The 15,713-nt window shown below is 43.1% G+C and overlaps 1 protein-coding gene across 1 annotated transcript in view; it reads left to right on the top strand.

Moving 5' to 3' along the window:
- Positions 1 to 2,282: 2,282 nt before the first annotated feature.
- Positions 2,283 to 15,713, top strand: part of syngap1b (synaptic Ras GTPase activating protein 1b) — a 66,444-nt gene continuing 53,013 nt past the window's right edge. Inside the window, exon 1 of the mRNA XM_076281284.1 lies at positions 2,283 to 2,385. Coding sequence (XP_076137399.1) covers positions 2,295 to 2,385 — 91 coding nt within the window. The 5' untranslated portion in view covers positions 2,283 to 2,294. The remainder of the gene's footprint in view (positions 2,386 to 15,713) is intronic.

Raw genomic sequence — 15,713 nt, forward strand, 5'->3', positions numbered from 1 at the left:
TTATTAATTTATGGTTGATGAGAGTTGGACCGTCTGGCAAAAGTATGAGTGGGTCGTGAAAAATGAATGTGTTGTGGCGTGAGACTTTTGTTGTGGATAATCAGTCAAATGAGAGGCCCAGGGAGTCAAAGAAGGAACAGGGGCTGAGCCCAGTGTCCTGTTACTCATGAAGGATTTATCGCTTACAAAATGCATTTTTTATCCAGGATCTCACTGTGTGTGTGTGTGTGTGTGTGTGTGTGTGTGTGTGTGTGTGTGTTTGTGTGTGGGCAGAGAATGTTCGTTTTTAGTCATTCAGTCAAACTCTGTCTTGTTACGTCGAAATGGTGACAGCCCCCGCTCTCGCATATTATCAGCAAATCTGATTGTATCCTCATGACAAATTAACCACCCAGTTCATGAAATAGCAAATCAAATCCTTCAAGCAGATCCTGCAAACAAGCTCTAACAGCTACCACTCCCCCCCCCCCCCCCACACACACACACACACACACACAGACACACTGACACACACACACACACACACACACAGACACACACACACACACACACACACACAGACACGCCTCTGTTCTCCAGCTCAGTATTGCGCTGCTCCTCTGGCACACAGCAGAGCTCATCCCAGGCGGGGCTGAGAGGCGGCGTGGCGCACTCGCCGATATGAGATCATATCCTCGGTTTTCCCCGTTTAGCGGCCTCGCAGCGGGTGATTTAGTGAGCGGCGCTGACGTGTGACTCGCAGGTCCCCTGCGGGTGTGTGTGTGTGGGAGAGAGAGAGTGTGCCTGTGTGTGTGTGTGTGTGTGTGTGTGTGTGTGTGTGTGTGTGTGTGTGTGTGTGTGTGTGTGTGTGTGTGAGTGTGTGTGTATGAGAGAGCATGCCTGAGTTTGTGTGTGTGTGTGTGTGAGTGAGTGTATGTGTGTTAGTGTGTGTGTGTGTGTGTGTGTGTGTGTGTGTGTGTGTGTGTGTGTGTGTGTGGGCTCTGCCGGGGACTGACACTGACAGCGAGCGCTCCGGTGGGACCCAGCATTTGACCCGCCGCCACCCCATACATTTATCACCTGGGCCTGCAGGTAATATGCTATTCCCCTGCACTACACTACACACACACACACACACACTCACAAACACACACACACAAAGACACGTGCACCCAGGAGAGCACTAGTGCCTCCTCCATCAGATATTGGCCCAGAAAACAGAGAATGCCAACCCCCCCCCCCCTCTGGGTCCTCCTCATTCCCTTCCTCCCTATCATCTGGCCTGCACAGTTATTAAAGATCTCAGAGTTACAGTAGGAGAGATCGCCGCACGTACTTTTACATCTGAATAGCCTGGCCAGCGTGGCTAACATGTCCACTCACACAGACAATGGCCTGGACGTGTAATGTGCCTCTTTACTCTTGTATTTTGCCTGGTAGTGTTATGTACAAAGTGACTGTAGGGGCTGTTTTTGTCCATTTTCATTTTTATTTTATTTTGTATTTTCCATTTTAATCCATTTTGGTTTTTTTTTTTTTTTTTTTTTTTTTTTTAAATGTTATTGTCTCTTTGAATATATGTGGAAGAGCATTAAAGTTGCTTTGCCTTCCCCTACACGGCCCTCTTGTATGCCCACCCATGCATGCACAAAAGCTTCATTTGAAACGATGGATGAAATATGAACGAAATGACGATGGATGAAATATGAACGAAATGACGAAAAGATATGTTTGTTTTATGAGGACTCTTTGATGTGTACTTGGATTCCTGACTGCGTGTCCCAGGGGGAGTGGGGTTGCATCTCCTGGAGAAGATCCTCTGCACCACAGCTTGGGCCCGCTGGGCTTACTGTACATCAATACCCGGAGATCAGCACCTTGCCTTGCAGTGCACTGTGTTGTATTGGTCATGTGCCTTTTGGGAAGCTCTGTTGGGGATTGACCCTCTCCTTTTCCCTTCATGCCTCTGTCTTTCTCTCACTCCCTGCATCACGTTCTTTCTTTCTCTTACTCTGTCGTTTATGTGGTCTCTCTATCTGCCTTTTTCACTCTCCTGATGCTTTCTATTACTCATTACCTCTCTTTATCTCCCATCTCTCTCTCTCTCTATCCCTCTAATGGTTGAATAAAGGGTTTTTAAAAGTCAAAGTCTCTCCCCATTTCTCCCTCTCTCTTCCTCTCTCTCTCACTCTAATAAAGGGGTTTTAAAAGTCAAAGTCTCTCTCTCCCTCTCTCTCTCTCTCACTCTAATGGTTGAATAAAGGGGTTTTAAAAGTCTCTCTCTCTCTCTGTCTATGCAGGTACACCCCTTGCTGATGCGCGAGCGGCGCTCAGAGTCTCACAGGAACAAGCTGCTGCGCAGGACAGTCAGTGTTCCTGTTGAGGGAAGGCACCATCCAGAGATGGGTGAGTCTGCTCCTGCTACACACACACAGACACACACACACACACACACACACACACACACACACACACACACACACACACACACACACACACACACACACACACACACACACACACACACACACACACACACAGACATACACACAGGTTTACCCCACCTGGGATTTTTATGAGCTGTTCAGTGTTCTTGGTACATGTAGCTTAAACGCTGAACCAGCTGTTCCAATTGACAGGACATGGAGCCTGTTTTAAAATTGCTGAGTAAAACTGAATAATGGTCAGTGCCATGACACAAAACCACACACCATGTACGCACATGGAAAAGCCTGACATACATCCACTCAGAACCATATGCACATATGCACTGAGACCCCTTAGGATGCTGTGAATATTGAATAGGAATCAATCTCCACTGAGGATTGGCTCAATTAGCTGATTAACAGTGACAGGGTGGTCTGTGCTCCTGCCAGGCTCGCCGATGTATGGATACATTCTATGGGGACCACGGCAACACACTGACCCACTTTGTTGTGTGGTTCAGATCCGAAATGTAACAAGTCAGTGTTTGCCTGCGAGCCAACTGTTCCATTTTAACATTTTTTTTTTTAAAGAAGAAAATTATGCATAATGAAGATTCCACAGTTGCTGTAAAGCATGAAGTAAGAAATGGAGGCTCTGCCATGTGCAGTATAGAGCCACTCCTGCTCAAGCGTGGCCAGAATAGATGTGCACACACACATTACACAGCATTTATTCGCAGGTTGAGGGCAGTGTTTGTTTTGACAAGTGCACCCTTTTAAACACAAGTAGTGTGTCTATCTGTCATTCCCCCACTCTGTGTGCTGAGGGTAAAGAAACATGTCAACTTTATGAGAAGTGAGCTCATTTGCCCTCAACCCCTGATAGATAAGAGGACACATACCTTTATCTTGGCATTTTCATTTAAATGGACTGATTGCTGGGATAATATATGCTAATGAAGCTGTATTTATCAAAGCAGAATAGTAGCAGGAATATGAAATATACTGTGGCCATTTGGGCACCCTATTGAACTCTCCGCTCCAAAAAGGCGCCATGAAAGGACTTGATGACAAACAAAATCTATCTATATCTGCAATAATTCATTACCACTGAAAATATGACCTCCATGATTTGTACAGAGTGATACAGTACACAGTATTTGCCTCTTGAGTACAAGAACCTGGGAAAAAGCAATCAACATATAATTTCAGCATTAATCTTGATAAATACCAGCAATTTATTTCCCACATTATTTTATGCAAATGCGTTACATGAAAAGTGTTTTATGATTTGTAGTGGGCTGAGACAACGCCAGACAACAGACATTTCACTTCATAAGTCAGAATGATAGCAATGTATTTTTATAGTTGTAATGCAGTCTCAGCTTAAAGAATATTCTATAGAAGACTAGAAAATATAAATGTTAATGTGTAAAATATTTACATGTTATGTGTGTACCTTATTTGGTATAGATACACAAGAAGTCGCAGTAGTGATGAGTTGTAGTTATACAATAAGAAATGTATTATAACATCATTGCTGCTGAGTTTGAGTTATAGACAGAGAAGATCTCCATAGTGCTTGTGACACTTATCTGTCTATTTTGTCAAGCATAACGGTTACATACTGAAAACTCAAACTCAAACTCAGCAGCAATTATACCATATTATAATACATTTTCTTATTGTACTTCAACTTTGAACTTCAATAACAATTTATAGGAATTTATATGAAATTTGATAATTGCTTAAAGGACAGGCAGAAAACTAGAAAACGTACATACAGTAGCAAGCAAAGGAAGCATCCATATCTGAGTAAGCCTACGCATTATGAAAACTGTTCATATGTGAAAACATGCAGTGAGAAGAAGGCGAGCTAGTCATGCAAATTCAGATCATTCACATCAATCACTGTAGCATCTGTTCTGATGCTCTGCGATTTCAGAGGCAAATCACTTCTGTAATTGGTCCAGTACTAGTGATGCTGGAGCCCCTCAACACTGTTGAGCGCTTATTGTCAAAAGGAATTCCACATTGGCGGTATAATAGAGAAATGTTACTTGTTTAGACCCCCCCTCCCCCCAGCCCATTCCTGTAGGAACGAACTAATCACTTAAATATTAATTTGTCAGAGAGGCATTTTGGATTCCTCACAGTATGGGAGCTCCTGTAAAAAAAACTGCTCTATTATCTGCAGTCTTCCACTGACGTGAAGCAAGTGATCCTAGGGCTGCATAACATCTTAAATTATTGAATTTGACCAGGGCACCACTTTTTTTGTGTGTGTTTGTGTGTGTCTGGGTTCTTATTGAGGAATGTCTTGGCGAAAAATCACTCATGTAAATAAGACATGACAACGCATTGTTCCACACGTTTCTTCACAAGCACTACTACTTGTTATAAGTCTGACAACAACTTCATATTCTGTCCGTGGTATGTATTTCACATGCCCAGATAACAACTGTCTGTTTGTTGCTCTGCCACAAAATATTCCACCTTGAGATGAGGGAGAATTCCTGTCTCAGAGGAATGACTTTTTTTTTTCTCGGACAGAATTGCAAATGCATGAGTGTGAGCTCGTCCTTTTCTTAAAAGATAACAGCATTTCGCTGAGTCATCACGATGACTTGGCGTGGAAGAACAGGTTGAATGCAGATTGAGGTCTTTGCTAGCGGCCCAGCACTTGCGCTAGATCTGGACGAAGACACTAAATTTCCATTAGCTCTGCTTCGAAGCCAACATCTCAATAGCGAGAGCTTGAACTGTTCCGAAAGGGATGTCTGGTTCAGTATTCACAGTAGCCTTCAACGACGGCAAAAAAAATTCTTAAATGCATGCACAAAATTATCAATCAGGCAAGAATACCAATTAATTTTTTGCGTCTGAAATGTATTTATTGGCGTAATCATAAAATAGCATGTTTGATTAATTTATGTGTGTGATTAGTGTTTTGTGAATTTTCATTTGACTTTGCGCTTGATGGAAAGGCACAGAAATTAATTACCTGCTCTCTGGGGAGAGGAGAAGGCACGTTGCACAAGGGCTGGGACACACTGCCATCTCCTAGTCATTACAGATATGAATTATATTTACTGCCACTGTAATAAGGCCCATTTGTTATGCTAGGATTATTTGTTAGGATTGTCTTCTGCAGCGGAATTGAATTAAAATTTCCATGAACAACCCCCCCTGTTTTCTATGGAGTTTCACGACACTGCGGTGCAAATTTGAGACCTGCTAGATGGTGGAAAAGCGGTACATGGAATGAATAATGAGCAGTGAAAAATAGTTTAACTGAAATGCATTGACTAGCATGTGTTGAGGGGAGTCATTCTCATGCTAGTCAGGCTAGTGGTACAAATCTCCAGAGATAGCTACCCCCTCTTCTCTCTGTGAAGACAATGCCACTTTAGACACACACACACACACACACACACTCACTCTCTCTCTCTCACACACACACCCTCGTAGTGGCAGCTATGTCACGACTGAAGGAACTTGCATGTCACTCTGACGTCCAGGCAATAGCTTTAGATGAAACGCCATCACCTCCTGTCTCCTCCTCCTCTTCCTTTCCTCTGAGTTGAGATACTGTAGACCTCCGGCTGTGGCGTCACAAGCTCCATGATCCTTGGGAAGTCGTGTCTCTGGATCATTGTTTCCCGCGTTGCGTTGGCTCACGAGGGCCTCGGTGGCTCAGCGAAGGAGAGGACCCAGCAGCAGCTTAGGACTGTGACAAATCCCATGTGTGTAATTGCTGGAGTCGGAGAGGGCACCATTAGAGAGAGGCAGAAAGATAGAGAGAGAGAGAGAGAGAGAGAGAGATGGAGGGAGAGAGAGAAAGAGAGATAGAGGGAGAGAGAAAAGAGAGTGGGCTTACCTGTCCCTCCATTTCCACACGATGAATGTGCATTAATGACTTCATCGCCCATGTTTGTTTTGATCCAGCCGTTACATAACTATGAATATCAATCAGCTTTTTTCAAAGGCAGACCTATCACCGCAAAAAAGGGCTTTTGGTTTGTGTTTGCTCTCCTGAGGGAGAGAACCTCGCGGAAAGAAATCTGGCTGCTTTTCTTCCCTGAAAAGCTGGCCACTGTGAGATGTCTATCACTACCTGGGGTATTATGCAAGTTAAAATTTGGGATGGGCACAATTAGGCTGTGTGTGTGTGCGGGTGGGTGTGTGTGTGCGGGTGGGTGTGCGGGTGGGTGTGCGGGTGGGTGTGTGTGCGGGTGGGTGTGTGTGTGTGTGCGTGTGCGGGTGGGTGTGTGTGTGTGTGTGTGCGGGTGGGTGTGTGTGTGCGGGTGTGTGTGTGTGTGCGGGTGGGTGGTTAGGGTTGTACAACTTGGGCTTTTTTGTTTTGTTTTTGGGCATTTTTACCTTTATTGCGATAGGACAGTGAAGAGATTGACAGAAGGTGAGTGGGAGAGAGAGATGAGGTGGGAATGGGAGAGAGAGATGAGGTGGGAATGGGAGAGAGAGATGAGGTGGGAATGGGAGAGAGAGATGAGGTGGGAATGGGAGAGAGAGATGGGGTGGGAATGGGAGAGAGAGATGGGGTGGGAATGGGAGAGAGAGATGAGGTGGGAATGGGAAATTGGGCACTTGGACCCCAATGTGGTACAGACGTGCCCCCCCCCCCCCCAACATTTTGTCATTTATCTTAAATTTGTCAGATTCTCCCAGGTTTTGGGAGAAGCACCTTGCTTCAATGAGCACAACACCACTGATGTCTGGACGGCATGGCTCCATGATGGATGAAGGATATCTCACAAGTATTTTTGAAATAATAACAACTAGTGCCGTGCCTGTTCGAAACATGCTATTCCTGTAGAAAATCCTGTAAAAGTAGGATGATAGGGAAAAAACATCATTCCGGTTAAGTAAGGGATAACGGCTGCTGAGGTGTCCTGTTATACGTAATTAATGGACGAGGGTGAGGGGCAAAGAACTCCCCGACGCACAGCCTCCGCCTGAGGATAGGCTAATTTAAGAATATTCATATTCATATTTTTTACATATCAAAATGATACAGGCCTAACAGCTTTTCTGAGTTAAAGGAAAACTCCGGAATTGAAGTTTGTTTATTGAAAGTCCAAAGACAGTCCAAAGTAGGCTATTCAATGTATCAGTTTATAAACACAGAATTGTTAGGTCATTTTGAATAGCTACTACATACCCGTCCTGGATGGTGTGTTGTTGCAAAATCCGTTCGAGAGATATGTGAATAAAAGACAAACACACAAACAGACGTTCCTGTCATTAATAGATAGAAGATAGATAATAAAAACAGCTGTCATTGCATTGCGTTGTGTCTGCTAAAGAAGCCCACAGTGCTTTGCTGACCTTGAGCCATACTACTGGCAGCCTCACTGTTGCAGTGCCCCTAGGGTGTTAGTTAAAAGAGAAAGGCAAATAGGTAAATAACACACTTTCGATAGTCACCTCCTGTGATTTCTTTTCTCTTTTCAAGATGCTCGGGGTAATGAAAAATTGATGGGTCCTAAAACAAACAGGTTTAGTCCTATTTTTGTCCAGCATGGCATACTGTATTGTCATCTGTTGGCAGCTCCCTCAATTCAAATAGACTTTCTCAACACATGGTCATAGAATGAAGTGAAGACCACGTTGGAACGTTTATCAGAGGTAATTCTTCCCACGTCTCACGGTAAGTGGGAGCATTGGCAATGCCCTTGCCTTCTCCATGATGTGTAGGCATGTATGGGGATTGTTTGATGATCTCCTCTGACAGATGTGCTTGGATCTCACACATGCACTTGTCCAAGCACACAGGGATTCAAACCTCAGATGGGAATGCTGATGTGCATACCGCAGTAAAAAATCTCCCAAGTAAATCTCCTTTGGTTCAAAAGAAACTGCACTGTACATGATCTCTAATATGGATGCTCGTCCATAGCATACCTCAAGTTTATTATTTAGGGAAAGGATGCTTTGGAAGGACATCAGTTAGCACTTTTCATTCCCAACAGAATACCTTTAGATTGTGCTTCGATAATCCAGCCCTGCGTGCATTGAATTACCTCCAGCAGCACCAGAGTCGGTGTTACTGCGGGGGCCCGATGCCAGGCAATATCAGCTAACTCTTTATATAAGTATCTCCCATCGATTTCATTCTCCCAGTTTGCCACTCCAGGCCGCCGTGAGCGGCTCCTCAGATTGAATATTTGCACAGAGGCAGTGCCACAGCTCCAGTGGTGTGTATCCATGGAGAGGAGAGGAGGAGGAGGAGAGAGGGGGAGGAGGAGAGAGGAGGAGGAGGAGAGAGGGGGAGGAGGAGGAGGGGAGGAAGTGTTGTCAGGCTGCGTAACGCTCAGTGCTTTGCGCCTGGCGCTCGTTCGCTGTTCGCTGGGTGTCTGGCGAATGAGGGCTTGCTGTGAGGCTGTGGAGGAAGCGTGAGAAAAATGTCCTTGTTGCAGCAAGATGATGAGAAAAGGGGGGCTGTGAAGTGTGCTTTAAGAGATTTCGTCTGAGGTGGCCTGGAATGTGGGTGTGTTTGTGTGTTTGTGTGTGTGTGTGTGTGTGTGAGAGAGAGTTATGTCAGCCATACAGTTCAGGAGTATGCAATGATATGTGTATTTTTTACATTGAAAACATGCGTATGCATATTTGATGTGGCCTGTTTGAAATGTGCATGTGACATCACACAGGTGTGTACAGCAGTATTTTGTGTGTATGTGTATTTCAAATATAAAGACAGTATGTAGTACTGTACATGTACAGTGGAATAGGCAACACACAACACTGGTGATGAGGGATGGGATACATGCACGACTCTCTTACTCAGCAATAGACCACACAGGCATGAGACAGCTTGCCAATACAGTTAACCTTCATGACAAGGAGGACACAAACATTCTGTGCTGGTGTGCGTGATCACTGTATGTGTTTGTGGTCTTTCTGCATTAGTGTTTACAGTTGGCATGTATCAGTGCCAAGGAGGCGTTACTGTATGAAGCAGGTGTGTGCATGTATGCATGCATGCAGTGTGTGTGTGTGTGTGTGTGTGTGTGTGTGTGTGCAGGCATGCGTGTGTGTGTGTGTGTTGACACGTGCGGACGCATGGCAGTGCCAGACTCTCCGCTTGCTCCGCAACCCTTGGCACGATGCCGGGCCAGGTGGCTCTGTGCACGCTTCAAATGTGTCCTCATTTCGGTTGCATCTTTCACTCGAGCTAAAACTGTAACTGACTGCCGAGAGTCTGCCTCTCCCTCCCACTGCCCCACAGTATCCCCTTCACGTCAGCTTTAACAGCTAAATATAAGTAAACAAATTATTATACTGATTATATTTCAGTCTTAAGCACTCACATCTTGTCCTGGTTGACAATTGTCGGCTGATTTGGCACACTAGGGTTGTTTTTTACTTCTCCTTTTGAATGTGGCGTTTGAAAGTGTTAAGCCTCAGTGTTGTGGCTCAGAGGGGCCTGTTTGTGAGTGCTGAGGATGACCTCATCTGTCTGTGTCCCTCTTGCCTTCCCCGCTCTTGTGTCCCTTTTGCCTTCCCCGCTCTTGTGTCCCTCTTGCCTTCCCCGCTCCTGTGTCCCTCTTCCGCTGCCTCTCCTCACAGCGTCCAGTATGTCTCTATCACCTCATCTCTCATTACACGCCGCTAATCCTGTGTCCTGCTGGGCCCTTGTAATAAGCTAGAGAATAGGAGTGGCTCTGGTGTGGAAAAGTGCTGCCATGTTGTGATCTCCCCATAAGCTTATTAAACCTGCACAGCCAAACCTGCGTGGATTACTTTTAGCCCCCCCAACACAATGTGTCTCTCTCTCTCTCTCTCTTTTTCTCTTTCTCTCTCTCTCTCTCTCTCTCTCTTTCTCTCTGGACGTGGTGAGAGGCTATCTCAGGTAGCACGCTGCCTTCGGCACATATGTCCCAAAGCGTACATTTGAATGTCAGCTGAGTTTTGATGCCACAGTGGCCCAGCGTGAATGCTAAAACAAAATAAAAAAAAACCTTGGGCCATGCGAGCGTGCACGACGTAGCCAAGGAACGGCTAATTTTTTGGGATTTCGGCAATCAAACCGGCGGAGAGTGAGAGGTAATGATGTGGGCCTGTGAACCCATCAGCCCCAGGATGTTCTGGTGCACGGTCAAGAATTTATTCTGGTCATTTTCGGGGGCCGCACATTTGCTCTCCGAAGTGATGTGATCTGGGATGCCATTCAAGGTTGCGTATCTAAAGCCCAGCAGATCCAGGCTCTTGGAGAGACCGAAGGCTATTGTGAAGACCAGGGGCTCTCGAGCTAATGTAGCTCTTGAGATATAAATACATAGTGTACCAACAATCCGATATGACATTCTTGACAGTGATTGCCGAGAGGTCCTTCGCTGTCTGAACATGTCAATTTTGGGTTTTTATTTAGATGGACGTTTATGGAATATGGTGTGGGTAACCATATATAGAATATGGTGTGTGTTTTTGAAATCGATGATCATGTGGTTGGATACACTGGTCTGGGCTTAGAGATGGACCATCATGTCCAGTGGTACCTAAAAGCAGACTACACCTTCAGCAGAGCAGGATGGAGGAGTTTATTTCCTGTATAAGCAATGGAATGCAGGCAGCGGAGGATAAGGAGCATGAGCACCTTTGGCCCTTGGCCACTGAGTTGGCTTATTATCATTGTCTTGCAAACGTTGGAAGCTTTCAAGGGGAAAATAAGACAAGGGAGGTGAGAAAAGAGGACAAAGTAATGTTCATGTGTAGAAGTGGAGGACAAAGTAATGCTCATGTGTGGAAGTGGGTATTTGTCGGGCAGGGGGGATATGAGGATTGGCCATTCTCTGGAACCTTAGCTTGAGAAAAAGAAACTTGATCATAGTAGTCTTGAGGGACGAGATGCCTGAAATGTCTGAAGACAACTCATCTAAATGATATTGAATTGTTGTAAAAACAACAGCACAAGATGGATGGATAACTTCCTTATTATAAAATCCCCCCCCCAAAAAATCCAAAAATCCTTATTGCTTTTCTAAAACTGTTACTATAAATACCTCACAAAGTAAACAATCACATTGTGGTCTACAGACGTACAGTTGGCTGCTATCCAGTATTTTAATGTAATATGTAACCCCTTTGCAAGACAATCAATATAGTTGTTCCTGCCGAGACCGCTTCAGTATTGAGTCTTAGAAAAAGAAAGTTTATTTTTTGTTCCACACTTTTTAATAGTATATAGCCCTAGATGATCCTGCCCTATAACACAATAGTTAATTGGCTTGATGTAGGACTTTTCTGTATTGTTTGTGACCGATGATGACTTACTGAATCTACTGACATGACTGATGGGTTTATGTGGAACTGTGTTTGTTTTCATTCCGGTTTCATAAAGTGTTGTTATGCAACATTTAATTGAACTGTTTAATGTCATATTCATGAAGAGGAAGAGAGAGAGACACACACAGACAGAGAGAAAGAAGAAGAAGAGAGAGAGAGAGAGAGAAAGAGAGGGGGGGGGTATAAGCTTTTAGTGAGAGGAAGGATGAAAATGCAGATACTGCTAGCCTACGTATGAGTAATGAAAAAAATTCAGGGAGTGAAAAACAGAACAAGCACAAAAAGCAGAGGTTAAGATGCACATATCGCTTGGTAACCATAGAAATAATTATAGAGTAGATGCAGACTCCGGGAGAAGAGAGATTTATACTCCAGAGGGGGAATTTTAGAAAGCAGTTCAAGAAGAACGCAATATTGAACGCAACTGTATGTGCTAAAATCAACTAGCAAACTGAAAGATTATTTGGACTGATTTAGTGTGTGTGTGCGTGTGTGTGTGTGTGTGTGTGTGTGTGTGTGTGTGTGTGTGTTGGTATACAAATTGCTTTTGCTGAAACTCTACCATTGCATTGAACAACTTGTTTTATTCAAAAATAATAAGGGATTTTTTAACTGTGAAGTAAATTTTCCTTACCTTGTACAGGTGCATATCAAAAATGTATAAGAATATCATGGAAAAGTCCATTGCCCTGCCCAGACTGAAAGATTAAAGGCCCAGGAAACCATTGCCAGTATTTTGACTTAATTAGCTGATTAGAGCTCATCTCAGGTTGACAGTTCCATACAATATTTTGAGATTGTAATATTTTGAGATTCTAGAGTTTTGATTTCCATTTGCTGTAAACCGTAATTACCAAGATTACAATAATGAAGATTTAAAAAAGGCTTGACATATTTTACTTTATGTATTGAATCTAAAGTTTCAGTTTTTAAAATAAATTACAGGAAAAAATGAACTTTTCCATAATATTCACATTGCAGCTGTGCATGATGATGTCACATGAGTGTATACAATTATTTCTGTTTATTTCTGTACAACAGCATGACAGTTTCAAGATTTCTCAAAGATCAATTGTAAGAGAATGATGATTGAATAAGTTACCCTAAATTACTTCGGTGATTACATTCAAATTTATTGCAATTAGTGTTAATTGCACTAAACTTGTCTCCCTCTTGAAAACAACATTACACTCCATTAGAAAATCACAAGACATAGATGAGCATATTTTGGATGAAGAGTAATTCTGTTGTGCATTTTCTCACATTTTCAAGATGCACTCCAAGATACTAATTAAAGGATAATTCTGGTATTTAGCACTTTGAGTCCCTTTTCTGGTTTGTTTTGGATGAACTAGAGTGGTGGACACCGAAATTTTGACGATGGGTCCTGTCTCGACTTTCTGACTCGTTTTGAATCGCCTTTGACTGGCTGGCTATGGGCATGCACAAACATGTCCTTAAAACAACCCTTAACGTTCATTGTTAAAACTGTGCAACTCACCGAGTGGTTAGTGATGTTCGTTGATGTTCCAAAACAAGTAGCGTAGCGAAATACATTTCTGTCGTGTTTCATTTGCCATTTTGTAAAATCCCATTTATTTCTGTTGGAAGACTCATTGCTCCTTGATATCACTGCGCTAACGGAAAGGAGGTCTGTTTACGGTTGTAGTCTTTCCCCCGCGAGATCTTCTTTTACTGTCTATGCTTCAGACTCAAATATTGAGCGGAAGTTTATACACGGTTGTGAGGTATCTGAAAAAATAGTTCCACAATAGCAAATAACACGGATTGAAATCATACATTGCTCTGATATATTTGTTTTTAATAATCAACGAACACCACCACTAACCACTTGGTGAGTTGCACAGTTTTGAACGTTAAGGGTTGTTTAAAGGACATGTTTGTGATTCAAAACGAGTCAGAAAGTCGAAACAGGACCCATCGTCAAAATTTCGGTGTCCACCGCTCTAGTTCATCTAAAACTAACCAGAAAAAGGGACTCAAAGTGCTAAATACCAGAATTATCCTTTAAGAACTAATTTTGTTAAATTCAGTGAATTGCTCCTCCCAGTCTTCTAGATCTCATGTGTGTGTGTGTGTGTGTGTGTGTGTGTGTGCTAAAGATCTAAAAGTTCTGCTGTTAGTTTTGTTAAATTCAGTAAATTGCTCTAGCCTGACATAGCCACACTAAATACTATTCAGGGGTGCGTTTCCCAAAACCATAGCTGCTAACTTTTAGCAGCTTAGTTGGCTTAATGGGAAATTGCATTGCAACCAACAAAGTTGCTAACTTAGTTAACAACTATGATTTTGGGAAACGCACCCCAGAATGTGATTCTGGTAGTGCACCATTGGGATGTGATTATGGGGCGTGTTTCAACTGATACAGGGGGGAATGGCTCTGCACACAATTGGATAAACCTAACCAATCAGAGCAACAAAATTGGTGAATCCTGTACTGAAAACAGCCAAAACATCCTTCTTCTCAGCAAATTAAATGCCTTATTCGCTGTGTTCTGTTCGTTTTACAGATGCTATTATTGCTCCTCCCAGTCCTCTAGATGTCCCGTGTGTGTGTGTGTGTGTGTGTCTGTGTGTGTTTGTGTGTGTGTGTCCTCAAGACAGGTCTGGTGTTAACACACAATCTCTGTAAAAGGGAAACACACACCAAGTTATAAAAATATATATATAAAAAATACCAGACAATCAACATGCTATTTCAGGAACCTACTGCTACAATTGTGGACTTTATCTTTAATGGTTGACATTAATTACTGTGATAACATAACATGTCTTAAACAGAGGACTGACTGGTTCTGCTAGAATGATCAATAGTTTTGGCGGAGTGTTTTGGGGTATGTTGCAATGGTAGTTGCAGATATAAATGATACTGTATACTTTAGACAAACTTCAGCTTCAAACTTCAACTCCCTCTTTTTCTGTCATTTATCACCCTCTACCTTCATGTCATGTCGCATCAAGAATGCTGGCACAGTGCCAACATCCCACCCAACCACCACCCCCCCTCCTTATATTCCTACACTATATCTGCCCCATTCACATTTACTTACTTGGACCACGGAGGTGTCCAAAGGGACCACCCCTGCTATGTATTTCAGGACCATGGATAGCTACTTCCCTGAGTATGTGTTTCCTTGCTCAGGCTATATACTCAGGCTACACAAATCATTCAGATGGGTGTCGCTAATGCCCAAGTGCAGAATATCCAAGGAAGAATGGAAGCTGTATCATAGCAATGTTCTGTAGGCTTGTACTGTTTTAAGGTATGTTTGTCGCAGATTCATTTTGACGGTACACAGAGTTGCATGGGCAGGTAGGTTATAAGATAACAAGATAAACATACAAGTCATGTCCACTAGCTACCCAGGTTGTAATTTTAACTTCTGTGAAATGTGTACATGCTTTACAGCATATTGTTTCAAAATGTATTGCCAAGTTACATGTGAGAGCAAGATAGCGGCCACTTTCCAGTGTCAAATATGTTATTGATGATAGCAAGGCAAGTTTGATGGAACTAGACACCTTCTGAATGTCCCTATAATAAATCTTGTTCATGAAAACAATAATACGAACTCAAGGACTCCAAGTAACCATACAATCTTGTTTATACCCAGTGTATCTGGTTCTCCCGCTACCCTGAATGGTGTGGGAATAACACAATGAAATGTCTGTCTATGCCTGCCATGTCGGACTCAGTTGTTGGTTCAAATAAAATCTGCAGTCCAGACTAAAATTGGTCTGCTTTTTCACACATTGGTTCAGGTGAGTTGGCTAACCTATTGTACTTGTTTAAACATTGCCTGTATTGAATGTATGTGGTTCTGTGTGATTTTGGATGTGGTTTTGTTTGTATGAATGTCTTAAAATCAGACATGGTCCAAAATGGGGGAAAATGTAGTTATTTACTTTTAAGTATATACTGCCAGTTTGTTAATGCCGTATGTGCTGTAAAACAGACATTAAGGTTCCTCATCATGATGA

Source organism: Alosa pseudoharengus, unplaced genomic scaffold (assembly GCF_046254945.1).
Source record: "Alosa pseudoharengus isolate Yale_2024_CS ecotype anadromous, Long Island Sound unplaced genomic scaffold, YU_APseudo_1.1 YU_APseudo_1.1_scf_12, whole genome shotgun sequence".
Classification (NCBI taxonomy): Eukaryota; Metazoa; Chordata; class Actinopteri; order Clupeiformes; family Clupeidae; genus Alosa; species Alosa pseudoharengus.